The sequence below is a fragment of the Sceloporus occidentalis genome, unplaced genomic scaffold (assembly GCF_023333645.1).
Source record: "Sceloporus occidentalis isolate IW3139 unplaced genomic scaffold, rSceOcc1.0.p SCAF_7, whole genome shotgun sequence".
NCBI lineage: Eukaryota > Metazoa > Chordata > Lepidosauria > Squamata > Phrynosomatidae > Sceloporus > Sceloporus occidentalis.
The window spans coordinates 44,315,822-44,343,203 of NW_028316987.1; the positions used below are offsets into that span (position 1 = coordinate 44,315,822).

At 39.1% G+C, this 27,382-nt stretch overlaps 3 protein-coding genes across 6 annotated transcripts; all 3 read left to right on the plus strand.

The window, feature by feature from the left end:
* Positions 1-585: 585 nt before the first annotated feature.
* On the plus strand, positions 586-5,075 carry LOC149309651 (C-C chemokine receptor type 5-like). The gene is made up of 3 exons (XM_089532795.1): positions 586-624; positions 2,638-2,680; positions 2,934-5,075. Exon 3 carries the CDS (start codon positions 2,945-2,947, stop codon positions 4,013-4,015), a length of 1,071 nt encoding a protein of 356 aa, XP_089388921.1. The 5' UTR covers positions 586-624; positions 2,638-2,680; positions 2,934-2,944; the 3' UTR covers positions 4,016-5,075.
* On the plus strand, positions 588-27,356 carry LOC149309652 (C-C chemokine receptor type 5-like). Of its 3 annotated transcripts, XM_089532797.1 has the most exons (3): positions 588-624; positions 2,638-2,680; positions 24,894-27,356. In XM_089532797.1, the coding sequence occupies exon 3, from the start codon at positions 24,908-24,910 to the stop codon at positions 25,973-25,975; it is 1,068 nt and encodes a 355-aa protein (XP_089388923.1). In that variant the 5' UTR covers positions 588-624; positions 2,638-2,680; positions 24,894-24,907; the 3' UTR covers positions 25,976-27,356. The 3 variants fall into 3 exon arrangements, with proteins under 3 accessions (XP_089388923.1, XP_089388922.1, XP_089388924.1); XM_089532796.1 differs by lacking the exons at positions 588-624; positions 2,638-2,680 and adding an exon at positions 9,823-9,898; XM_089532798.1 differs by lacking the exons at positions 588-624; positions 2,638-2,680 and adding an exon at positions 22,840-23,022.
* On the plus strand, positions 9,820-19,954 carry LOC149309653 (C-C chemokine receptor type 5-like). 2 transcript variants are annotated; one of them, XM_089532792.1, is made up of 2 exons: positions 9,820-9,898; positions 16,320-19,954. In XM_089532792.1, the coding sequence occupies exon 2, from the start codon at positions 16,328-16,330 to the stop codon at positions 17,399-17,401; it is 1,074 nt and encodes a 357-aa protein (XP_089388918.1). In that variant the 5' UTR covers positions 9,820-9,898; positions 16,320-16,327; the 3' UTR covers positions 17,402-19,954. The 2 variants fall into 2 exon arrangements, with proteins under 2 accessions (XP_089388918.1, XP_089388919.1); XM_089532793.1 differs by lacking the exon at positions 9,820-9,898 and adding an exon at positions 10,766-10,850.
* Positions 27,357-27,382: the final 26 nt, after the last annotated feature.

Genomic DNA, 27,382 nt, shown 5'->3' on the forward strand with positions numbered 1-27,382 from the left:
GTTCCTGCATGGCTGGGGCTGGACTGAATGGCCCTTGTGGTATCTTCCAAATCTATGATTCTATGATGCTCACACCTTCCATTTGTAAATATATTTTGTTTTTCCGCCAGCTTTTCCTTTATCTCTTTCCTTACTACAGAAAACTTGTTAAGGACAGAAAGATGTACCAGCGCTACAATCTATTTTGATCAGTGCCACAAAAAACCATCTCTCACTTCTTGGGTATGTGTCCACATCATACATTGAACAACTCCTATGTAATCATGGTGAGAGCTGTGAAAGTTCTATTTTTTATCTTTCTCCATCTGTCTGTCCATCTGTCCCTCTCTCTCCCTCTCCCTCCCTCTCTCTCTTCCCGCTTCCTTCCTTCCTTCCTTCCTTCCTTCCTTCCTTCCTTCCTTCCTTCCTTCCTTCCGTCCATCCGTCTTTCTTTTTTTAAAAACCGGACTTATTACCTCTAGAATAGTGCCAAGCTAAAGTGATTTCCTCCTTCCTTAGACAGGTCCAGCTGCTGACCAGGAAAAATAAGAAGGCCATACTGTGGAATTAAGGATCCAAAAGAAATGCATTTTGGTCTCACACTCTGACAGCCAGGTTCATGCACTCTAATATATTATCCAAAAGGTTTGTAAAGCCCTCATACATTTCCATGCGCTAAGGTAATGTTTCACCAAGCTATGCATTTCAGATTGGTGTTTGTGTTAACTATCAGACTGGCCATCTGTTTTCTTCTGAGTGAACAATTTACACTATTAGGAATCTCCAGTACCCTTCTGTTCCAATAAATTTTTAAAAAACATTGGATGTAATGTTCGCTTGCTGTCTTAGCAGTTTCTAAGAATTCCATATTAGCCATGCAAAATATTGTTATATTCAATCCTATAGCACCTTAAGCAAAAGCAAAGCCATGTTAGAAGTGTATCACGCTGGGGCTAATTTTGGCATTAAAGAGAGATTAAAGTGCATTTAAAACACCCTGCAAATAAAGCGAAAATAGCAATTAATGGCATGAATGATTATCACATGCGATTGCACAAATAAAGCGATATTGGGAATGCATTGCTGAAATCCTGAAAGTAAAAAAATGTGTGTTAATGCTTCTTTGTGACCACTTTAATGGCGGGTTTTGTGCAATGTTGTGGGAAATCATTTTGTGTAATTACACTATTTTTTCAGGATATTCATGGGATAAACTCTTTCATGTGATAAACTGTTTAGATTCTTTCTCTATTAGAAAATAAAAGCTTAATCTTGCTTAATTCTGGAATATAACATATTACAGTTTGAATTATAAAGCATCATAGTCACAGCCAAGATACCATGAACAAAGAAACAGGTTTGATTCTCATCCATTGGTGCTGATGAATCATGCTATTCTATTGTTTATTGATTTATTGCTATTAATTTTTGTTTTGTGTCATCAGGTTCAGTTGCTTGTGATTCTTATTGCTGGGATAAAAAACCACAAACATTTCATTCTGAAATGCAAATACTGTTTAGTTTGAGACACAGAAAGTAAAACCTCTTTTTCTAGACTGATTTGCATTGGCATTTTGACTGGGGAAGGACAATAACATCTGTGTGATCTATCTGCACAGCTGCCCAACTAGATTAAATGGAAAGGGGATAAATATAACCTGTATTCAAAACTTCTGCTGATGGATTTCCCAGCGATCTTTCCCACCTGGTCACAGATTCATTTGACAAAAGGCAGTTTGGCATCAAAAAGATGCTGTCCCTACTGGACGGTTTTCAGGTAGAGTCCAGTGTTTATGTCTGGGACCAAACTCACTTCTGTTTCAAGATCTAGAAGATTATTTGTTGTTGAAGTCCTTGAATTCTTATTACCTGTACCAAATTTTAGCAATCATAAGATAAAGGACATCGGTTTTGACCCAATATGCCCATCCTCTTGTAGTTGACTGTATCCTTTCTAATCATTGACATGAAGCTTAGCTGAGCCTCTTTTTTTTAAATGACAGTTTTAAACAAATCCTTAAAGTGATTTATCTATTTAGGACATTTGGACATTATTGGAATAGAAATAATAGGTTGACTTTAATATGACAGAAATCATAGGTTGTTCTTAAACAGTAGATCCCCAGACACAATGATCAAGTTCAGTCATGTCTGGTGACTTCCATGTCAGTAAAACAGTCAGGTCACTCCAGACTTTAGTCCAGACTTGAAATGATTTATATAAGATGCTGAACCTCTTTTAGGGATAGTCTGGACTAAAACATATTTATTATTTAAAATGTAGAGTGTATTCACTGCCCTACAGACATGGAAAACTTGCACTTGCCATTACTCATGCTTCCATATCACAAGCCATGGTCTGGTTTGCTGAGATATGGTTCCTGTGAAGTGTAGACTCACCTCTGCCATTATTTATCAACCAGATCAAACTATAATCCAAACCCACAGTCTCTTTAAACCATGACTTATTGTGACATCTAAATCCACAACAGCAGTTTATTCCTGGCTTGTTTCCCAACAAATCAGATGCCACAATTTAAATGATCTATGGAGCAATTTGTGTCTTAACCAACAAACCAAGATTAATACAAACCATGTCTTATTGTGGTATGCAAATATACCTAGAATATTAACTTCCACATCTTTTCATATTTCCAGTGATATACTTGGAACACACAGTTCTATACCTGAGGAAGAGAAGGTAATGGACATAACAATTATAGCTTTATATAGAATTATATAGAATTATGTTAATGTTCATTTATTTCTCATTTTTGCTTGGATCTTTTTTGTTGCTATTTAAGCACTTGGGCAATATACTGATTTCCATCAGCCGACTAAATATTCTGCATCTGTTTTCATTGATTCTCATAAAATTATGCATTCAAGTATAGTGTTATATTTTTATTTTCCTGTGATATTCCACATTATCTCTATGAATTTTCCATTACCAGGAGAAAGGAAGATGAATACTTCTATTGAAATACTGGATGAGTTCACCACAACTTTCAACTATGATGATATAATAGAACCAGTCTATAATACTCATGTCAACATATTCGCTTCCTATTTTGTGCCACCACTTTACTCATTGGTGTTTATATTTGGCCTGCTGGGAAATGCACTTGTTGTGCTGATCCTCATCAAATACAAGAGACTCAAGAGCATGACCGACATCTACTTGCTGAATCTGGCCATCTCTGACTTGCTTTTCATTATCTCGCTTCCATTTTGGATTTATTATGTAGCACATGAGTGGGTATTTGGCAATGAAATGTGCAAAATCCTCTCTGGAATCTACAGTGCGGGCTTCTTCAGTGGAAGCTTCTTCATCATTCTTTTGACAGTCGACCGGTACCTGGCAATTGTTCATGCAGTGTTTGCACTTAAAGCTAGGACAGTTCTCTATGGTACCCTCTCAAGTGTTGTCACATGGGCTGTAGCAATATTAGCTTCTATTCCTGCATTCATATTTTACCACGTTCAAAAGGAAGATGAGAAATGCAAATGCAACTTTTTTTATCCTCTTGGAAAGGAAAAAGAATGGAGGCAAGTTATAACTTTAATGACATTCACTTTGGGCTTAGCCATTCCATTAGTCATAATGGTGTTCTGTTACATTCGGATTATAATGGTTTTGATGAACATTCACAATGAAAGAAAGAGGAAGGCCGTCAAGATTATTTTTCTCATAATGATTGTTTATTTCATTTTATGGATGCCATACCACATTGCCATTTTATTGCAGACATATCAAGATGTATTTTTTTCAGTTGACAGATACATTGATAGTGATGGCAATCTCAGACTGGCCATTGAAGTGACAGAAGTCATTGCTATGATTCATTGCTGCCTCAATCCTGTGATCTATGCCTTTGTGGGGGACAAATTTAGGAAATATCTCTGTATCTTTTTCCAAAAGCATGTAGCAGTATACTTCTGCAGGCTTTATACAGGTCGACACTGCTCTAAATTAGAACGGTCTACTTCCTCCTACATAAGTACAACAGAACATGATATTTCTACTGGTTTGTAAAGTGCCTTTCAGTTGTGTATATTTTTGAGCCTTTTCTTGTTGCACATTTTCATTGTGTGACTAAGAATATCAGAGTGGTAAGAGGGAGCAGAAGACAATATGTTATGTTTGATGAGCCTATGGATTTTGGAAGGAATCCCTTTCGATAATTCTTCCTATCTATAAAGGGAATGGCTCGCATGAAAGGACTTATCCAGAGTACTGAACCTATCTGAGGCCGGTTCAGCATCTTGGATAGTGCCTTTAAGGTTTGGACTAAAACCCAGAGCAGATTCACTGTTGTGATGCTCCCCACTACACGGAAATGGACACAACCAAGCTTCAGTATGAGCATTTGAGGAACAGCCAGCGCAGAGGCAAATAGCCACAATCGGAGCAGCCCCAGATGTTCTAGTAACAGCCTACATAGAAAAGGCAGGCTAGAGCACAGGGACATTGCTGGATGCAGTATTGGCACTGCTCATGTAAACATCTTTCCCAGTTCTGATATCTTGGCCTTGATTCTTGTGACCTCTAGCAATGGCTTCTCCAGCTTATCCTTCTGCACATTCCTCCACCTGCTCTGTTTCACTCTGACAGACCTTATCAGCTTTTGACATCTGGACTCTCCTTAGCTACATTCTTCACTGAGTTATTTTCAACAACTTTCTGATTCTAGCCACCAGCCTTCACTGCTTCTGGGAAGAAGTACTACAGCAGAAGATAACAGGAAGATTGTGGTCCCTTTCTCATGATGCAATTCTAGCACATTCATACCATCTTAACTGCCACACCTGGATCCTACAGAATCCTGAGATTTGTACTTTTATGAGTCATTTAGAATTCTCATTTAGAAAGCTGTAGTACCTCATCAAACTGCAAATCCTAGTATCCCACAGGATGTTATCAAGATAAACTGAATCATAGCACTATAATATTGTAACATGAAACAGGCCTATATCAAACATATGCTGATGGACAGAGATGTAATTTTTGTAAGAGATGCAAATTTGTAAAAAAAAAAACAAAACACCTTGCAATACTTTTTACATAAAACACTGGAATAAAACTGAAATTTAATAAATAAATACCACCCTCTAGCTTTGAAAATCAAGTGTGTGCAAAAAGGCAAGCTGTGTCAGATAGCATCTTGCTCAATATTAGATGCTGATGTTGATCTATATATTTCTGAAGACTTCGGCGGGATACAAACCGCCGCTTTGCGGCGCTTCCCCGCTGCCGCCGTTTGCTCCGCGCGGGAGCTGCAGCAGTCAAACCGCGTGGCTCCCGCGCGGAGCAAAAAAGAAGCTCCATTTTGGAGCTTCTTCTTGCGGCGCCTCTATGACGTCGTGAGGCGCCTGGCGCGGACTCGCGATGTCATAGGCGCCGCGACAAGTCTGGACGCTATGCGTCCAGTACGTAAAGATGGCGGCGCCCATGTGGAAGGGGCGCCGCCATCTTGTACGTATTGTATACGTACTAGGGTTAGGGGGGTGCGGAAGCACTGCCCCTTCCTAACCCTAGTACGTATACAATACGTACTATATGGCGGTATGTATCCCGCCTGAGATAATTAAATAAGATCTCAGAAGATATCAAAACATGGGTAGGTTTTTGTGGGAGAGTACAGTCCGTAAAATAATTTGGATCTGAGCCACGTAGCACTGGGTACCTGATACATAAGCAAACAACATCACAGATAGTAAAAGGTAGTACTAAAATAATCTCAGTAGAAACTGAGAACACACAAGCAGTTTAAAGGCCTGGGGAAATGAAAACATATTTGCTTGATACCTAAAAGATTTTAATATAGATTTTTCAGGGGAGAGAGTTCCACAGATGGAGCATCACAAATGAAAAAAGCCCTTTTATTGCTACCCACCACCCATCAGAAGCTGGCAAGATGCAACTTTGAGAAAAATTGCAGTGTACAGGCTGGTATTTCTTACACAGGTTGGTGCACAAAAACTAGGCCAATCCCAATATATATCCCTACCTAAAGTGAAGAATAGTGCCTATTCCTGTTCTGTGTAGCAAAGCCAACTGAACTAAAAGTTGGATCATTCTTCAGTATTAATGATTGTCAGTGGCGGTCGGTGGTCACTGGGGTTGGTAGGCCATGAAGAACAGGGTCAGCAGAGGTGGAGCTTTCTCTGTCTAGTTTTCCACTCAACATCCTCTCTTGCAAGGTCTAGGTAGATGGAGAAACTGTAGTACATTCATATGAGTATGCCCATAACAACTTCTCCACTTGCTATCTTTTCATACACAACCATTCAGAAAAGGTCTGGGGGGAAAATCCAAAGGCAACTCATATTACAAAATGAGAAAGAAAAGCAGTCCTGCAGAAAGTTCCACTCCCCAAAAAAATTGTAATAGGTTTTTTTTTTGGGTGTCTGAGAGGGACACCACAATAAAACATGCCTTTGCCATCCTACTTGTCCAGCAGTAGCAACAGGTCACATACCTAAGAACATCATAAGAACACCTCTCCCACAGTAACCCCATGTCATACCACCTATGGAGAACAAAACATATGAGGAAAGGCTGAGAGAATTGGGGCATATTCAGCCTGGTGAAGACTGAATAGAATTGCACTTTTAAATATTTAAAGGGGTGTCACAGAGAAGAGGGCACAGGCTTGTTCTCTGCTGCACCAGAGGGTAGGACCAGGTTGAATGGTATAACAACAATAACAAAAACAACTTACAATAATGCAGCAGCAGCAGCAGCAACAGCAACATGTATTTCTTACCCACAGGGAACAAATACAATTAACAGACAAAGAGCATCAGTTGAAGCACACATCATTTTAAAAGGACAAATAAGATGTACATATATTAAAACAATCCACATTTTAAATTCACAATTTAAAAATCATCAGGATAAGCCTGCCAGAAGAGACTGGTCTTTAATGCAGTTTTAAATCCAGACAGTGTATTCATCTGTCAAATCTCTTCTGGCAGGTTTTTCCACAGTCTAGGAGTGGTTGAAGAAAAAGTCCTCTGGCTGACAGTTGTCTACCTCGTTCTGGCTAGCTGAAGTAAATGTCCACCAGAGGATCTGAGTGTATGGGGTGGATTATATGGGAGGAGGCAATCCTATAGGTAACCTGGACCCAAACCATGTAAGGCTTTAAAGGTAATAACCAACACTTTGTACCTTGTCCAGAGACAAATTGGCAGCCAGTGGAGTTATTCTAATATTGGTGTCATATTATCACTCCTGGATGTCCCAGTAAACAATCTGTCTGCTGTGTTTTGAAGTTTCCGAAGAGGTAGCCCAAAGTACAGTGCGTGGCAAAAGTCCAGTCCTGAGGTTACCAGCACATACACTATCATCTTTAAGGCCTTCAACTCTAGGAAGGGGTGCAGCTTGCATATCAGTTGAAACTGATAGTAGGCATTCCTGGCCGTTGCATCTATCTGAGCTGTCATTTGAAGCACCCAAGCTGCAAACACAATCTTTCAGGAGGTGGTTGGGGAGTGTAACCCCACCCAGGACTGGTTGGCACACCTCCAAACCCAGATTTGAACCCTTGATGGTAAGCACCTCTGTTTTTTCTGAATTCATCTTCAATTTCTTTTTCCTCATCCAGCCCATTACCTTTTCCAGACATTCATTCAGAGGAGACACAGTATCCTTAGCTGAGGAAATATACTTGGGTGTCATCAGCATACCGATAGAACCCTACCTCATGTTTCCATATGAACTTTCACAGTGATATCATGTAGATACTGAATAGCATCGGAGATAGGATGGCATCTTGTGACATGCCATATAACAGCTCCTTTCCTTGAGGAGCAGCTGTCCCAAGTATTACCACATGAAACCTATCCATGAGATAGGAATGAAACCACTGAAGCACAATACCTCCGAATCCCAAATTCCCCAGGTGTTCCAGAAGGATACCATGGTCAATGGTATTGAATTCCGATGAGAGGTCCAAAACACCAGCAGGGACATCTTCCATCAGTGCTCAGGCAAAGATCATTCACTAGGAGGTTAAAAACCACTTCTTGTGGACTCTAGCAAGGGCTAGTTTTAATTAAAGGTGTCATGAATTGCTCCCTAGGTTCACTATGTAGTGGACAAAACACTATGTAGTGGACACGGTCTTCTAATTCCGGGCATCCATATATGCATGTGTGCTCCTTTATTGGGATGCCTCTGTGCCTCCCAACTCTATATGCTGTGTCCATCATATTCATTCTTAGTTCTGTGAAAGCTTTCCGCAATTGTACAAATGTTAAACTGCTAAGGTAGTCTGCATGTTCAGAAATCTCCTTGAGTTTATGATATAATGGTGCACATGGGGAAAAATAAACAGTATTTAAATCCCTTTGTGCAACTACTTCCCTTATTCTATTCTTAATTATCTTTTCCTGTGCATCTGGTTGAAGTTCTTTAAGCTCATCTGATATAAGTCCATATTTGATGTTCAATTGGGCAGCATGATGCATCCAGTTTTTAATAGGTATACTGTTGGATAGTTCTATCAAGCATTTTTTGAGTAGCCTGGTATTATTCATCCCCTGTACCTTAAATCAATAACATATAATTCATCTGTCTACTTAGCTCTCCATGCTTAGCATGCAAGTTTACAACCTGATCATGGCAGTTAAAGCATCTTTAGGTAGACCTAACAATGACCTCAAAAAATAATTCTGAGTAGGTTCTAAACTTGATATTTTTGATGTACTTGAAGTGCCCCAGATTTCAGCCCCATAGAAGGATTGTGCCATTGCTTTGGCTTGATATACAATCAGGGTAGGATTTACTAAATTGCCTCCTTTAGTGGCAGCATACTTCAAAATTGCTTTTGCTGATCTGTAAGATTGTACTTTGGTGTTTAACATTTGTTCTTTCCAAGAAGCTGTATCTGAATAAACCAATCCTAAATATTTGAATGTTTTCACTTGTTTTATATCCTGGGGTTTTAATCTGAGGTGTTCTCTGGCTGAAAGGTATCCTTTCTAAACTGCCAATCCCAAGATTCCACAGGTTGGACCCCTAACTGTTAAAGTAGAATCATGTTTGGGTAGCATGAAGACTGGGTATAATAGGGTAATGTAAAAAGGCCCAGGTTGAGCACCTTTAAAGTTTGCAGTAATACTTGGAATGGATTCATATCTCTAATAACATTGAAGCAACCAGCCATCACTGCATCTAGGTTCACATTCTGAGGCCCTTCTTTACATAGAAAGGAAGTGGTACTATTGTGCAATAAAACCAGGTGGTGATATGTAAATCCTTGCTATAATCTTTCCAAAGCTGTGCTTACCACTAGTATGATTCTGTTGTCAAAGCACAGTACAATTGGGCTTAAATATCAGCAGTAGTGGTTCTGACAGGGTTTGGAATGGAAACCCTTCTAAGAAGACCTGTGATCAGTTTGGAACAGGCAAAGTAAACCACCTAGTGTGAAATTCTCACATCCTCATCATCATCACAACTAAAATGTGTGGCTTCATGAAGATACTGAGCAACGAAATGTGCAGATGAAAGATAAAACCTTCTTGTTGGGGGTTGGATGGGTGTGTTTTCAGCTTGAGCTTTAACTCAGGATGGTGCAATAAAGTCCACAGAATAGTAAATTAACTCTGACTTGTCCAAATATTCTGCAGACATACAGAAACAGATTTTTTGAAGTGCTGGCTAGTTAAATGACTATTTTTGGAAGAAGGGAACTGATTTTTTTTAAAGGAGAAACAAGAAACTTGCAGAACTTGAAACCTTTCTTCACACAGGGAAGTGTGACATTTCTTTCTTTGTTGTTTGTTATTTCTTCCCTTTTCAAACCCACCCCCTTTTTTTGGCTGAAGTCCACCTGCTCCAATTTTTACAACAACCTGATGCAAAGAACCAAGCTGTCAATGTCATCAATTAAACATTTGTAGACTGGTAAGTTGATTTAAGTTGGAGGGTGTATTTGTGTGTCTGTCTGTGTGCAAGTGTTGTTTTCCATTTTTAAAGACAAATTGCAAAAATAAAAACAGTATAGGTTAGGAATGTTGGATGGATTTCTACTTTTATCAGCAGGCAAAAAATGGCATAAAATATAAGTGCATACTTTTTGTTACCAGTTCATATTATTTGATCACCCTGGCACCAGGTATGTATTAAATATCCCTTCGCTCACGCAATTATGAAAGTGTTAAATCCCCTGATTCTCAAAAAATCAGTTATCCCCTTCATTCCGTAATATTGGGAATACATTTTTCAATTCCCTCTCCCTATTTTCTTCTACTAAACCATCTTTATAAGATATTCCTGCAAGATAGAGAATAAATATTTTAAGGTATTCAGCTTGCAACATAAATATTATTGGAAAGGAGCATGTTTCTGAACCAGTGCTAAAAGAGGGCAATATGGATTTATAGAAGTGGCCTGCTTTGCAACACCTCTTTACCTGAGTAGAGACTATCATTTTTCACAAGTCTATAGAAGGTGACAGTTCTTGTTAGCCTTGACATTTAAACATTCATTTCTTCTTTGCACTGTGGTCTCCTTTAAAATATTTGTGAGAACTGTTGATGAGAAATCTGTTTGACCAGAAACCACAAATGTACCAATTTGTGCATCTATGTCTTTTGAGTGTTTACACACAGGCAAAAATAGCATTTAACTATCTCCTTGAAATCAGTTGTACATGGAATAGGAGAACCATTTTACACAGAAAATACTTCGGTGTGATATTGCAAAACACCAGGTCTTTCCCTACTATTAGGTCAAGTGAGGTACAGTAGCTGCTTGCGACAGCAGATGCTGGAGGAGCCAAAAGCTTGTATGCTCTTTAAATTAACCTGTTGCCTAAGGATTATGGTGAGGACTTTTTCTTGTCACCAGGACTAAAGTAAGTAGGAACTTCCAGTCCCATTGACTTCTTTACATAGAAGGGGTGGTGGTGGAAAAACGTGCAATCTTCTTCTTTACCTCAGGCAGCAGAATGTCTTGAGTTGTCCCCATAAATATGCATAGAGTAGCATCTACAGTACACTGGGATGCCATGACTCACTGCTTAGATGCACTCAGACTGCACACAGTGCATTAAATGTAAGTTTCATGCTATTTTTGATAGAAAAATATGTGCAGTTAATTCACCAAGCCTGAGAAGTTTCATCTTTAGATGTAATGTGCATGTATATATTAAGCCTGGTCAAGGCTTATCCTTTTAATACTTGGGTGAGGCATGGTTTTGAAACTTGGAAAGATAAGGGAATGAAGAACATTATTATTGGAATCTCAAAATGCTCACAAAGTGGGATGTATTAGATCTTGGGTTTCTCAGGCATTCTTAAGTATGGCCAAATTCTGTAGAGTTCTGGGATGCTATAGCAGTCAAAAAGGTCCCCAGTCTTCTTCCAACTATAAAGTTGCTTCTCTTGTCTCTGGGCCTGGCTACACATGAAATTACTTGTGAGTGCATAATGTGAATATTTTAATTTTGGAGAAAAAGCACACTTTGACTTTTTAAGTAGACTATTTTTGTCTACTTGAAAAGAAGTAAGATGTCATCTTACCACAGACATTTGAGTACTACATGTAAAGAGGGTGGGCTGTCCCTCTTTGCACTCTAACATGCCTTTACTACCCTGAGCACCTTTGTCCCCAAGACAAATATGTTGGTTTTTACCATATCAGCAATCCTCTGCAAGCTTACTAGGAGTAGGTCCCACAGAAATCTGTGGGGCTTAAGCCTGGACTGGCCTACACCTGACTCTGTTTATTGCTGTTTCAATTATATTTCTGCAATATATGAACACACTATATTAACACTAGTTTGATTTGTCAGAAAATTTTAATTTTTATTTATGCTGTTTTGTAACAATTGCCCTATAAGACAGCCTATAAAACACTGCAAATAACAATGTTCAGTTCAAAATGCCCCAAAGCATGATTTTGAACGTTGTTGAAAATTTTGCCTTTGTTGCTGTTGAATTCTGAAATTTCACTTCTGTCAATCACTATTATCTCTAAGACTCAATCCCTGTCCAATACCTCAGTCAACCTCAGTCTGCCGAAAGAACCACAACACTCATTTCCCTGCTGAGTTCTCAAACCTAACAAAGCTTAAAAACGTTGTTTTTTGGACTACAGCTCTCAGACCCTTGTTGTAGTGGGAGTTTTAGTTCAAAAGGTTATATCGTGAATGTAGTCCATAAAAGCAATGTTTTTAAGCTTTGTTTTCTATTTCCAGGACTCATTAAAATGTTTGAAAACTACCCAGACCCACAAGTCACCAAAATGTTGACAAGAGCACTAACAGGAGATGGCTTTATAATCTCCAGGTTCTGTACTTTGAAGTACCTCTTCCCTAAGCTTGCCAGGTATCCCTTATTATAGGGGCTATTCCTTATTGCGGAGCTGAAAAGATTGTGTTTTATCAGACTAATAAGTGTCCCTTATTATAAGGGATGTCTCCAATTTGAGGGTTAGAAAGCTTGTTCCTTATTGGACTAGCAGGTGTTCTGTATTTGAAGGTTGGAAATCTTGTTCTTTATTGGACTGACAGGTGTCCCTTATTTTGAACGATGCCTCCAATGTGGGTGTGGGAAAGCTTTTCCTTTTATATAGACTGAACAAGATGCCAAGAAAATTAAAATTAAAATCCTATATTGGCAGGGTATGCACCCTTCATAAAAACAGGAATATATGCATCACGTAGTTTATTAATGTGGACAATATTTTACAGAGTAATACCTCGCTGAATTAAGATAAATCAATATGTTCATTTGGCATTTCAGTAGAACACAACTTTATTAATAACTACTTCCTACTTGCTATTTCAAATCAAGATTTATTGCTTTTGGCCAATGGCCTTTGCATTTATTGCTATTTTGAAAACATGGGACCTTGTTTCCCTTTTGCACTGGGTTCCACAGAAATATATTTCTTAAGAATTCTAAAGTAAGTTTCCTGTAAAAGTGCCCACACTAAATGTGCCTGCACTGAATGTTATCTGGTTGCAATTGCAACATAAATCTTCAGTTTGTGAAACTACCATATATACCCGACTATATGTTGACCTCATGTATAAGTTGAAGGCAGGTTTTGGGGCCAAAATCATGGATTTTGATATGACCTGTGGATAAGTCGAGGTTAAAACTTAGGGGTATGTAACAAAGGATGTAAAGGATGAAGCAAAGGAAAACATGCCAAAGAACATACAAAATTCCAGTAGGCACAAGTGTTTGTACTCACCTTAAAGCCTTGATGGATTGAGGGGATGGCGTTACAAGAAGTACAGTACTTACATTGACCCATGGATAAGTTGACTTAAGTTTTTTGGGTTAATTTTTGACTAAAACGTCTGGACTTATACATGAGTATATGCAGTCAATTATTGTGAAATCCTTCTTTTTGTGTCAGCTCATTCTGAATCCTGATATATGTGTTTTCCTTTTCCAGTAATACATTTTAATGCTCACTTTGAGCTGTTCCCTGCATTCAAAGAGCCCTTTGCAGAAGTTATTAAGGTACAAGTCACTCTATTGTCCAAGAAGCGGCCTTCCAAGATTTTTAGGGCTACTTCAGAAATAATATTAGTAGTCAAAATTGAGGTCCTTCTCTTTGAAGGACATCAGCAGGATGTGGAGGGCAGACTTTTGGATTATGGCTCATGTAACTCCTTAGCTAGTGGTGCAGGCTTCGGCTTTTGCATGCTGAAATCCAAAATTTCTGAAGGGTCAAAAGCTCTCACAGAACCACCTGAGGCACATGAACCTAAGAAACATAAGAGTTTGAAAGACAAATGTCAAGGCACTACAAATCAAGGCAGAGAACTGTATACACTTTGGTGTGAAGTGTGCTTTAGATTAGATTTTCTCAGCAGCCTGATGTGAAACAATTCCACACTTGAAACTGAGGCCCAAACTAGATGTAGCATGCAATTACAATGGTCTTTTCCTTGATGTTTATGAATAGTTTGAATAAAGGAACAAGAAGGTGGGATCACTATATGATTTATCTTGACTCAAAATCCTCAATCCTGTTACTTTTTCTCCCCGAAGGGGAAAATAATTGTAAGCAGGAAAACAGTGTAGGGGAGCAGTGTTAAGCAAGAAAACAAAATGGCTTGACCTCTCAAGCAGCCCCATCCCAAACAATTTGTTGACTCGGACCTAAAGTTTTCTCAGAATACTCTTAGGACATTATCACATGAGGTTAAAAATTGGAATTTTAACAGAATAAAAGCATCTTTGGCCAGTATATATCACATGGCATTGTGGCCATCCTACTGCCACCTTGCATGCAATTTGTTACTGTAGTATGCCTTTTCATTGGTGGGTGAAACCCTTCAAAGGCATCTCAATCTTGCTGCTATTCCATTACTTTGTGTGATACATCCCTTCCACTGCAGTTCTGCTTTTCAGGCAATCAGACCATGTGTGTGAGCGTGATTCTGCTCCTCTCACCTCTCCCCCATCACAACAACTATGGCCGAAGCTGGCCGTTGTATGCACATTCATAAAGAAACCAGCTTTGGGAGGCAGTTGGCAATCACAATTGAGCTTTCCCGCTCTCCCTTCAGGAAGGCACTATTTGCATTAAACAGATCATACAACCACAGCTCACCAAGTTGATTCGGACCTAAATTTTGCTTTGATCTGTTGGAAAGGTGGTATATAAATAAAATTTATTATTATTATTACAGACCTTAAATGTCCTGCATTTTGAGCTGAGTTTTGTCCTGCAGTTGTCCTACAGTTTGGTCTAGATTTTGTCCTACATTTTGTCCCGAGTTTTAGTGGACAATTATGGCAACCCCAGTCAGGAACAATGGCAGCCTTGCAACTGTTCCTCTTAAACCTAACTATTCCTCACTCGTGGAGAAGGGATTATGAGTGCTATGCAGCCTGTCCTACATGCCATGAACTGGCCTTGGAAGATGGGTGGGTTTACATAGACAAGTTCAGAGAGGAGAGGAGGGGAGAAGTTGGCCAGATGGACCCCTTGAAGGGTCTACATTAACCATTGCAAAGCCAAGCCAGCAATGCAGAGCAATATGTACATATACACACATACTTCAAGGCATTGCTCTTGCTCTGAGATTCCTCCTTAAACTGGAAAAGAGGGGTCAGACTCTGAGATCTGAGAACCCTAAGCCTTCTTCTTTCAGAACCAGGACAGACACTATCACACACAACTGCCCGTCCAACTTGTTTTTGCTTATAAGCTAGGTTGGTCCGAAAAGATCCATCTCATCCTCACAGCTAAGTGTCTCAGCCCTGAACTGCTGTAGGACGTCCGTTTCAGTAAAGGAAGGTTAAGCTACTATTCCCAAGCACTTTGCTTTGATGAAAACTGAGGCTCTCCTGCAGTGGGAAAACACACCAGAAGATTGCACAGCCTTTACTCAGTTTGTAGTATGATTTATGATTTCAAGCACATTTCAGAAAAGCAACTTCAGCTCCTCCATAGAGCAGGGAAAAAAAGTGCAGCACAGAGTCTGTCCCTAGAATCCAAAGCTGAACTCAAAAAGAAATGCTGGGTGCATCCACTTTACCTGCCATGGCTCCACCCTACATAATCTTGGGATCTGCAGTTTTGTAAGGCACCAACACCCTCTGGCAGAGAAGGCTAAAGACCTTATAAAACTACAAATCCCAGATGTTGGAACTACAGCTCTTGAAGTGGTGTCAAAAAGCATCATTTCTACAGTGCAGATGCAACAACTCAGGAAACTTATCTCTAATGACCTAACAGTTATCTTTTAAAAGAAAACATTTCTGGAGAGGGCAGGAAAGGGGTATTTTATATTGACACAATTTTTCATTTGGTGAAATAACAATAACAATTCTGTTCTCCCACATGGAATTTTCCTTCAGTCCTCACATTTCTAGCAGTGTAGTAACTTTAAATTTCAGTTGATCATCTAGATGAAATACCATTTAAGCATCAAAGGAAAAGGAGCAGGCAAAGGTACTGAGGGTATGCAAACACATGTAATGAAAAAGTTCTAGATGTGAAAGACTTAGCACAGGCTGGATCTAGGGATTCTGGATGCCATGGAGTAACCTTTTCAATCTCTACCACACATATTTTGTGGTTGTTGTATGCCTTAAGTCCTTTCCAATTTATGGTGACTTGAAGGCAAATCTATAATGGGGTATTTTTGGCACGATTTGTTGAGGGGGGTGCCTTTGCCTTCCTCTGAGGCTGAAAGTCTGCCTTGACCAAGGTCACCCAGTGGGTTTACATGGTCTCCAACCACTACACCACTCTGGCCCTCACACAGGCATGCATTATCATTTCTTACTACTTCTGCTGCTTACTATTAGAGCTATTAACAAGTAAATAAGTATATCTTCTTCAATCACAGGGAACAAGATGGAAAGAGCTGAAGTTACAACAAATTACGATACAGTCACAACAGAATTTGATTACGGTGACATACCAACACCATGCCAAACTGTTGCTGTCCAGGAATTTGCCTCCCATGTCTTGCCGGTACTTTACTCTCTGGTGCTCATATTTGGCCTGCTGGGAAATGCACTGGTTGTGCTGATCCTCGTCACATACAAGAAACTCAAGAGCATGACCGACATCTACTTGCTCAATCTGGCCATCTCTGATTTGCTTTTTATTGTCTCGCTCCCATTTTGGGCCTATTATGCAGCAGACGAGTGGATATTCGGAAATGAGTTGTGCAAAATCCTCTCTGGAGTCTATCTTGCAGGCTTCTACAGCGGAAGGTTTTTCATCATTCTGTTGACCATCGACAGATACCTAGCAATAGTCCATGCCGTGTTTGCATTAAAAGCCAGGACAGTGGTCTATGGCATCCTCACGAGTGTTGTCACATGGTGTGTGGCAATTTTAGCCTCCGTACCAGGGATGATCTTTAACCGGTTACAAAAAGAAAACAACCGCTTCGCATGCACTCCTCATTTTCCACCTGAAACACAAATCAGATGGAATCAGTTTCTGACATTGAAAATAAACTTCATAGGCCTGATCTTTCCCATGATGGTGATGACCTTCTGCTATGTCCAAATCATACGAACCCTGATGAGATGCAGAAATTATAAAAAGAACAAAGCTGTCAGGCTTATTTTTATCATCATGATTGTTTACTTCCTCTTCTGGGCTCCGTACAACATTGTTCTTCTGCTCCAGACATTCCAAATATCATTTAGTCTATACAATTGTGTTGACAATAGTAATTTGGGAATAGCAGTACAAGTGACAGAAACTTTAGCCATGGCCCATTGTTGCATTAACCCTGTGATCTATGCTTTTGCTGGTGAGAAGTTTCGAAAATACACATGCACCTTTTACCGAAAGCATGTTGCTCACTACCTGTCAAAACATTGCCAGTTTTTGTATATAGAACCTCTGGAACGTACCAGTTCTACATATTCCCATTCCACTGGAGAACAAGACCTTTCAGCAGTGTTGTAAAGTATTTCCAAAAAGAAGTTAGTTTGATTTTTGGAGGTGCAGGTTTTCAAATCCCTTTGCATGGGAAGCCATGGAGAGACTATAAAAAAGTTCAAGCCTAATGACAATGTACCTTTAGTGTCAGAGACAAAACTTGGATCTAATGGGCTTTTGTTTCTCTCATTCCAAAATGAAGCCTTCATTGAAGCAATATATATATGCATTATGCTTTATAGTTTCTGAAACATATTTACCTGCATACTTTAAAGGGAAGAAAAACATCCAACAAATCTGATCAGATATAAATGGCGCTAGAAGATTTGTTGTTTTTGCTGCATCAGATGAACATGGCTAGCCTTCTGAAAATTGCAATATCAGTTGTCTTCACTAACATTTACATGCTGAAAGTTCTTATATGTTGCTACTGCTCCTTCCTCTTCTCTAAATACATTGAATACCTGGATTTCCTCATCTAGCAGAGTGTTTTATGCAGGGTCATGCACTTACGTAGGCAGAGTTGTTCACTATACTACTAAAATACCAAATATTACTAAATAAGAAAAGTCTTATTTTAATCACTGATTTAAATCAGTTTCACCATTGGTACTGTTTTATATATTTTCTAAGCAGTAGTGCAGACCTAGCCACTAGTGAAAAAGGTAGATTTATAACTAAAGCATTGTTGACAGTGTTCTTATTCACAACCTGAAAACCTGCATGCATTTATCACAATGTATACATTAATTTTTCCCATTTTTAAATCTATATAGAATAAAAATAAAATGTTCCCATTTATAGGGAGTTAATAGCTGGCATTATGACAGACTAGAAGAAATAGGAAGTATGCTGTGAATAATTTTGTTTTCTTTCTGGCATTGCTCTATTCTGCTTTCTTTGGCCTTAACACAGCACCACCCAGAGAAAACAAGTCTTAAGAAAAACGAAATACATAGGAATGAATGGGAAAAGTGAGGTTGCAGTTAGAAGTATGAAAATGGAAGGAGAGTCAAGAGGAATTAAACCCCCCCCATCAGCATAGCCAGTATATGTACTTAGCTGGTGACTGAACCTTCAGCCTTTTGCAGCCAGAGCAGGTTACATAGAGGCTAGGAGGCTGAAGTAGGGATCAGAAGACCCTCTGGTTTTACATCTTGCCTTTACCACATATTTTCACAGTGGCATCAGGTGAGCCACAATATCTCGCCCTTAGCATTGCTTTCTCCTTGCAGTGTGAGAGGGTAATAATGGTGACGCACCTTACAGGGCTGTTGGAAGGACAACAGGGAACATGCACACAAAGCAACTAAAGGCACAAAAGCAATTTGTAAGTGCCAGGGTGGAGTATTTATCATTTCCCAGTCCCATCCATCTATCACCAGTCTCTTCAAATCCTGCATTATTCCTTAGGAACATGTTCTCTCTTTCTCTCTTATTTTTCCCACTTAAGGACTTAAGTTGTTGCTTGTGCTGCACTGTGACTCTGCTTGGTATTCCCTTGGATCTGCTGTCTTTGGAAGCTTACCTGCTGAGCAGAATAATCACTTCTCTTTGCATTAGATGGCTTAATTTGTGTGCATATGTGTGTGTGTGTATTAAAAAAAATAACATTTTTGAATCTGAGCTTTGGCTACATGGAAATAGAGATCAAGGTATCTTTTCCACTTCTTGACTCCCTACTGTGTCATGCTCCTCCTGGAGTCTTCCCAGGCCAGATGGCCATTAACTGATGATGGCAAGGCTGTTTCAGTGCATTACATTATGTATAACTGCTGAGTTTCATTTTGGTTGAATTTTTGTAAGGTCATTTGTTTATTTTTTAAAATAACGTGTGTCCTGCTATAATTTTTGAAGTCTCACCATGAGATGTCAAAATTACAGGAAACTACCTGCTTATCAATGTATGTCATTGTATGTGATGGATAAAAAAGATAGAATGACTAAGGAACTTTTCGCACAGCTAAAACCCCGGCTTACCTTTCCCGGTTTGAATCCTGACATTTTGCTGCCGATGCCGCCTTCCGCTAAAATCTGCCTAAATCCCGGCTCCTAGACATGCATAGTTGGCTGATTTGCAAAGTTGGGAGCTTCCCAGATTGGCAAGAAAACCCCATGATAGGTTCGCCTTAGGGTTGCCATAAATCAGAAATAACTTGAAGGCACACAACAACATCTAATCTAATCCCTAAGAACATTCCCAATTGTCTCCTGCACTACAGTTTTGGATTTTAAAATTATGCCATTTTCTGAGGATAAGTGGAAGATTTTTAACCTCCCTCCCCAGTTAAAAATGGCAGAATATGCTTCATTCAGTACGGCCTCATCATAGAGGCAATAGTCAATTGCATTTCTATAATACATCTAAACAACTGAAACTATCATAATTGATTCCTATCACAGGAATATCCTCATGGATATAATATAGTACATAACAGTGCTGGAGTAACATGCTGGAGAAGTTCCCACATAGGCTGTGCCATGAATTTTCAGTTTGTTGAAGTAAATGATGTTTTCTGCTTCTTTCAATTGGTTGACATATATCATTTTTACAGGAATAAAGTACTAACAATCATACAAGTTGTAAATGTACTCCTAATCAGTGAATCCTGTGTAAAAGGGAATTTTGGGAGTCCAGGACTGCTCCAGATTTTTCTGAGTCATCAGGGCAACACTGTAAACTTCTCTAAATCTCTTCTCACAACAGACATCTCTAAATCAAGATCTATACCCACAACTTTCCAACCCCTGATCTTTATTTTCAAACCAAGACCAACTTTGAATATGTAAATAGAGGAGCAGCGGGAAGAGTTTGCTTTGCTGTCTTGTCCAGTTTTGTTTTTGTTTTTACTAAAAATCTCAGTTTGATTTGCCAAGGACCTTACCACACTAGCAAGAAACAGGATTTAAAGTAGATTTCAGTTACAAAAAAACCCTGCAAATGCAGGAAGCTTATCACATGACATTTCACTAGAAAAGAAATAACATGAAAATAAAGCGAACGTAAAGGGGACAAAAATGACAGCTTTTTACTTCTGGAACTTCCCGAAAGTAAAAAGCTGTTGTTTTTGTCCCTTTTGCCTTTGCTTTATTTTCGCGTTATTTCTGGTGTGGTGAAACGTCGTGTGATAAACTTCCCGCATTTGCGGGTTTTTTCTAATTTAAATCTACTTTAAATCCCGTTTCTCAGCCAGATTTTGCTAGTGTGATAAGATCCCAAGACATGCAGCTCATTTTTATCTTGAAGGTAAAATATCTGTGTTTTTCTCCAGTGACTAGAAAAGGAGAAGGAAGGTTGTGCAGAAAGACAGGTTGGGCAGAAAGGTTAATTAGCTCAATATATATCACAAAGCATTAAGAAGACCACTTTTCCAAACCACTGGAGGTGCATTTCAGCCTTAGGACATAACAAGCCCCCACTGGCACCACAATCCAGTTTGTATTGCACATCTCATGGTGCTCTCTCCCTTAACCCTTCCTCCCTGCCCTATGCCCTACCCAACATGCCTTTCAGGGGTTCCAAAATTTTATTTTGTAATGTAATTGCAGAGTTGTGCTGATGTGATTAAAGTTTAAAGGAAAGAAATAGGGGAAAAATTAAACGAAATCAGACTGCTTGGGAGTAGCAGAAGGAGAGTGGCTGTCAATATTGCAACTGCCTTGGCAGCAACATTTTGCACATGAGGACTAAGGGAACTGCCATCTGATCGGGAGCTTATTGGAGGGTTTCCCCAGGCAATGAAAAGAGACCTCTTAACCATGCTTACGAGACACAGCAACTACGGGCCATGTGATAAGAACTGCCAAAGGGGCTGTTTTAAAACTATAATTGTGGTTTTAAAGCCATGTATGACAATCTCCTTAGAGTCATTAAGACATTTAGAATGAGATATGGACTTGCTGAGTTTATGAACAAACTCTTAAATGTTATTTTGAATTAAGTAAGTAAGTAAACACAGAAAATTATAGTAATCATTTCCCATATGGTGCCAGTACTTCCTTTCTATGCATGTAGACTGGTGTGTGGGGTGGCAACAGAAGGGAGATAATGGGCACACTTTTAGGGCCCATTTACACAACACTATTATAGTGCCAAAATTCTGCTTTAACTGCAACAGTTCCTTCCTATGGAGTTCTGGGATTTGCTGTTTGTGGAGAGGCATTAAGAATTCCCAACCAGAGACCTTTTGTGCTTCACAAGACTGCAAGCCACATGATTCCTCATGTGGTAAAGGTAAAGGTAGTCCCTTGACATGAATATCTAGTCATAACCAACTGTAGGGAGCAGTGCTTATCTCCGTTACTAAGCCGAAAAGACAGCATTGTCCAAGGACTGTCCTGGTGGTCATGTGGCTAGCATGACTGCACCAGATGCTGTTACCTTCCCACCAAAGTGATACCTATTTATCTACTTGAATTTGCATGCTTTCTAACTGCTAGTTTGGCAGAGGCTGGGACTAGTGACAGGAGCTCACACCATCATGCGGCACTTGGGCTTTAAACTGGCAACTTACCGATCTTCCGATCATCAGAATTGGCATCCTAACCACTAAGCCACTGCATCACTCCTCAGGTTGTAGCCATGGCAATTGAAGTGGAACATAGTACTTTATAACTGTGTAGCCTGAATGGGCCCTTAGTCTGATTAAGTGGACAGTTAATTCATTCATGTCCTGTATTTCATTCATTTTTTGATCTGGATCTTGTCTTTCTTCTACAGTTCTTCATCTATCTCATGAAGGCCAAAATCTCACACATATTCACACAGCTAGAAAGGTGAACAATCCCCAGGCTTATAAATAAATAGGATGCAGACATATTTGCATTGTAGACCCCAACTTACTTAAACCAAACTAACTTGCAGCTTTGGAACTACACTCATCCCTCCATATTTGCCGCTTTGATATTTGCTGATTTGGTTATACATGAATTTGATTAATAGGTCCTTCAGTGCAACTCTATGGTCAACTTTAACTAAAAGTTGCACTGAAAAATCTAGAGATTCCTAGAGAGAATATTCTACTAGGCCTTTGTAGCTCCTGTGGTCAACGTCCGACAGACACTGATCATAGGACTGCACTAGAGGACTTAGAGATTCCTAGAGAGGTGTCATCTCAGGTAAAACATAGTGTTTTTGTTATTTGCAGTTTTCCCATATTCACAGGGGTCTTGTGCCCCTAACCCTAGCGAATATGGAGGGACAAGTTATTGTAGTCACTGTACAGCAGACATTTTCCTTCAAATAATAGTACAGGAAGCTTAAGTCATGCCTATACATCCCTGTCGCTCTTCCTACCTCTGATGAAACTTGTGTTGGAAGACTGCATCACATCAGTTTCAAATCCTTCAGCCAAATATCAGCAATATATCTACAGCACCCCTAAGTAGCAGAGGGGAAAAGAAGTTACAACATGGATTATTTCACAAGTATAGAAATACATGGAGAACATGAAGTCTCGGAGGAGTTGTGGCACCCAATCTCAGGATGCTACCACTTCAAAGTAATAGCGAATCTGAAGAAATCTGGTGCACTCATAAGATATTTGATGTTTAAGAACGGAGAAACAAGTATGATGTGTGGAGCCACAAAGAAACTGGCTGCTTTTTAAAGTCTTCTTGATTACATTTATTGGGCACCTTCAAACATGGTACGTACTTGGGATAGATCTAATCACTGGTGAAGAGCTGGTTCAGTTCAAAGGCAAATGCCCATTCCAGTAATATTTCCCAAGTAAACCAGGAAAATGTGACATAAAAGTGTGGTGGTGTTGCTATGTTAATACATCATAGCCTCTAGGTGAAACATTTATCTAAGCAAACAGACTGAGGTTTTACCGCAAAAGAAAAGAAAGGTGGAATGGATTGGGAGAATAGTGACTTTCTCCATGCAACTCCACATACTGTCGTAGCACTTATGTTTGGTTACTGAGGGAAGATGGTCATCAAAACGTGCCTTTTGCTGAACAGGAAAAAACCCTGCTATTCTCCAAATCCGTTTTGCCTTTATTTTCTTGTGCAGTAAAGTCCCTGTTTGCCATAAAGTGACAACACTCATTGAACATAGTTCCACACTGATGGGAATGTGGGGGAACAGACAATTTTTTTTCTCCAGATGGGAAATGGCAGACCATTTACATATAAGACCTAACTTATATTGACATCATTTGACAGAATAAACCACATCTTTCCCCGACCACCATTACTTCTATAGCAGGGCAACAGATAAGAAAACCAGAAGATCTGTGGGTAATTTGCTTAGAAGTAGCAGTGCAGAATCCAGATGACACACTCTGGTTGTCTATAGGGGTTGGCTGGCACAAAGAATAACCCTCTCCGCTTTATTGAGGGACATTTTCCACAGTGGAGACTATTTTGTTACTGGGGTAGAAAAGTACATTACTCCAAAATACCATTAATATCTAGCTATTGTATTTCTGAAAATAGATAGACAGCTACTTTTCTTCAAGGATCATATTCTGTGTACTGTGATATCCAAGGATTCTAATTTCTTTCTGCTGTCATGAGTTAACCTTGGGATAAAGGATTGTGCATTTGATTCTTTTCCTTTAACCTTTTCTTTGCGGGGTGTGTGTGTGTGTGTGTGTGCTTTTCAAAAGTGGTCTGCATTTAATCCTGCACTAAAGGTTAATAATAATAATAATAATAATAATAATAATAATAAGGGGACAGGCAGAGGTGTGTGTTGCTGGTTTTGCTTGTGTGTGTGTGTGTGTGTGTGTGTGTGTGTGTGTGTGTGTGAACCACCATTTATTTTCTTGCATCTTGGGACACTGAGCACCTCCTACTGCATAGTATTTTACTCAAATTGCTTGTGTGTGTGTGAGAGAGAAGGGCTACCTATTTCACATCAAGGGCAAATGAGGATCAGATACAAAGAGGAGCCAGCCAAAGGCTGCTTTGGGGCAACTGAGGGGGACCAGGAGCTGACTGGCTCGGGGAGATCCTTTTGCTCCTGTTCCTGTTTCTGGTGAGTCAGATCCATAAGCTTTCCACTTCAACACTTTGCAAAGATCTGGGGGTCTTTGCTGCAACCACTTTCTACATGCAGTGTTTGAATGGTGAGCAAGGGCCATGGCCAAGTCACACTCTCTCAGCCTGAGAGAAAGGCAAAGACAAACCCACTCTGAAAAATCTCACCAAGAAAACACTGTGAAAGGGTTGCCTTAGGGTCACCAAAAGCAGAAACAACTTGAAGGAACATAACAAGAACAAATTTGGAAGGAAGGTGAACTTGCTCAGGAGACATTCAGGGATATTTATGATTAATAAATCTCATGAGGAACAATTAGTAAAGTTTAATAAAATTTCAGGTTTATGGATCTTTAATAGGGCCTTTAATATAATATTTACTCATTAGCCCATTTCCCTAGCTTAATATTTTCCCTCCTGTTTAAAGTTCTGAACATTCGGCTGTTTATAGAAATTAGAATTTCATTATTAATGTATATTACAGAATTCATTATTTCTTTTCATGTAAATAATCCTGATTCTTCTTCAGTCATAGGAAACAACATGGACACTACTACAAATACAACAGACTCTGAAATGCTCACCCCAGACATTGACTATGATGCAACACCATGCCCAAGTGTTTCTGTCCAGGCATTTGCCTCCCATGTCTTGCCGGTACTTTACTCTCTGGTGCTCATATTTGGCCTGCTGGGAAATGCACTGGTTGTGCTGATCCTCATCACATACAAGAAACTCAAGAACATGACCGACATCTACTTGCTCAATCTGGCCATCTCTGATTTGCTTTTTATTGTCTCGCTCCCATTTTGGGCCTATTATGCAGCAGACAAGTGGATATTCGGAAATGAGATGTGCAAAATCCTCTCTGGAGTCTATCTTGCAGGCTTCTACAGCGGAAGCTTTTTCATCATTCTGTTGACCATCGACCGATACCTAGCAATAGTCCATGCAGTGTTTGCATTAAAAGCCAGGACAGTGGTCTATGGCATCCTCACGAGTGTTGTCACATGGTGTGTGGCAATTTTAGCCTCCGTACCAGGGATGATCTTTTACCAGTTACAAAAAGAAAACAACCACTTCGCATGCACTCCTCATTTGCCACCTGAAACACAAATCAGATGGAATCAGTTTCTGACATTGAAAATAAACTTCATAGGCCTGATCTTTCCCATGATGGTGATGACCTTCTGCTATGTCCAAATCATACGAACCCTGATGAGATGCAGAAATGATAAAAAGAGCAAAACTGTCAGGCTTATTTTTATCATCATGATTATTTACTTTCTCTTCTGGGCTCCGTACAACATTGTTCTTCTGCTCCACACATTCCAAATATCATTTAGTCTAAACAATTGTGTCGACATTAGCAATTTGGCAATAGCAGTACAAGTGACAGAAACATTAGCCATGGCCCATTGTTGCATTAACCCTGTGATCTACGCTTTTGCTGGTGAGAAGTTTCGAAAATATACATGCATCTTTTTCCGAAAGCACGTTGCTCTCCCTCTGTCAAAACATTGCTCGGTTTTGTCTAGAGAGTCTTTGTATCGTTCTACTTCTGCATATTCACATTCTAACGGGGAACAAGACATTTCAGCGGTATTGTAAAGGATGTCTGAAGAGAAGTAGGTTCTAATGAGCCCTGATAACAATGCAACTTTAGTATCAGAAACAAGACTTGGAGCTAATGAATTTTGGTTTCTCTTTTTCCATCAGCTGTACAGTAAACAGATCTTACATGCAGTGAAACTGGAAACATAATATTTTCAGCATTTCTGGAAACAGCAGAGAAAACGAATCCTTAATTCAATCAAGTCATTTGAATTCTGCAACCATATACTTTATGTAGGCTCCGAAGTCTGTTTGCATGTATGCTTTAAGATAAGGCCAATGCAAGACAAATCTTATCTCATACAAATTGGGGTTGATAATGGTTTTAAAATGAGAGTTTTGCAAATTTGATATGGATTTTTAAACCTTAAAATAAATTTTTTAAATTATTTAAACAGATTTAAAATTTTTCTTAACTCAAGTAATAAAGGAAGAGCCTAGGTCAAAAATATGATCATGTATATGATGCAACTTCTAATTATAGTCTATTAATATGTTAGGAGATAATTTGATCAATCCTGTTCTGCAGCTGGTACTACTACTACTAATAATAATAATGATAATTTTTATTTCTATATTCCTGCCTCTCCCAATGGATTGAAGCAGGATCACAACAAAGTTAAAATTACAATTACAGTACACTGCACCATTAAAACCACAGTTAAGATAAAATATGAAGTGCATCTTCCTGCTCTTATGTTCTCTCTAGGCCTTGGCTCTTCCTAAGAGCAAAGATAGAGAATGTCAGCGAACATGAGAATTTAGGGATATGAGGTAGATATGAATGTAGAAGGGAGGGTTGTCTAAATATAAATGCAAGCGATTCTGTTTTTGGAGGAACTGGAAATTAATCTGAAATTATTTCAGAGTAATTGCTTAGTATATGTGTACCTTCTAATGATGCCTGCATCTCTGAATATTTCTGGATGGATGTATAGATGAGTGTTATATACATCTTAATGTAAGATTATATTACTAATTCACTTCTAGTAAAAATTATGATTTAGTATAATCATATTCACTAATTGTTTAAATAATTACAATTGAGTCCTTCAGAAAACCTATTTTAATTACAATTTAAATAAATCTGATTTAGATCAATCCAACCCTGATGCAAATGATGACACAAAATTTGTTGGTTTTGCTGCATCAGATTAATATGGCTAGCCCTCTAAGAACTGCAAAATTAGTTCTTTTCAGTGACATGTATATGCTGGAAGTCCTTATATGATTTTCTTTTCTCTAAGCACTATTTTCTGTGCTGAAGCAGAATGGTTCAGTATAAATTAATTGTTTAAATCAACAAGGCTTACTAAATGTTTTGCAATTTGCACTGTTTTATATACAGGTTGAGTATCTCTTATCCTAGGGACGTAGCCAAGGGGGGGTTTCTTGGGGTCCGGA

Bases quoted from the DNA above. Each gene is read 5' to 3' on its own strand.
- LOC149309653 (XM_089532792.1), top strand. From the start codon at position 16,328: ATGGAAAGAGCTGAAGTTACAACAAATTACGATACAGTCACAACAGAA.
- LOC149309652 (XM_089532797.1), top strand. From the start codon at position 24,908: ATGGACACTACTACAAATACAACAGACTCTGAAATGCTCACCCCAGAC.
- LOC149309651 (XM_089532795.1), top strand. From the start codon at position 2,945: ATGAATACTTCTATTGAAATACTGGATGAGTTCACCACAACTTTCAAC.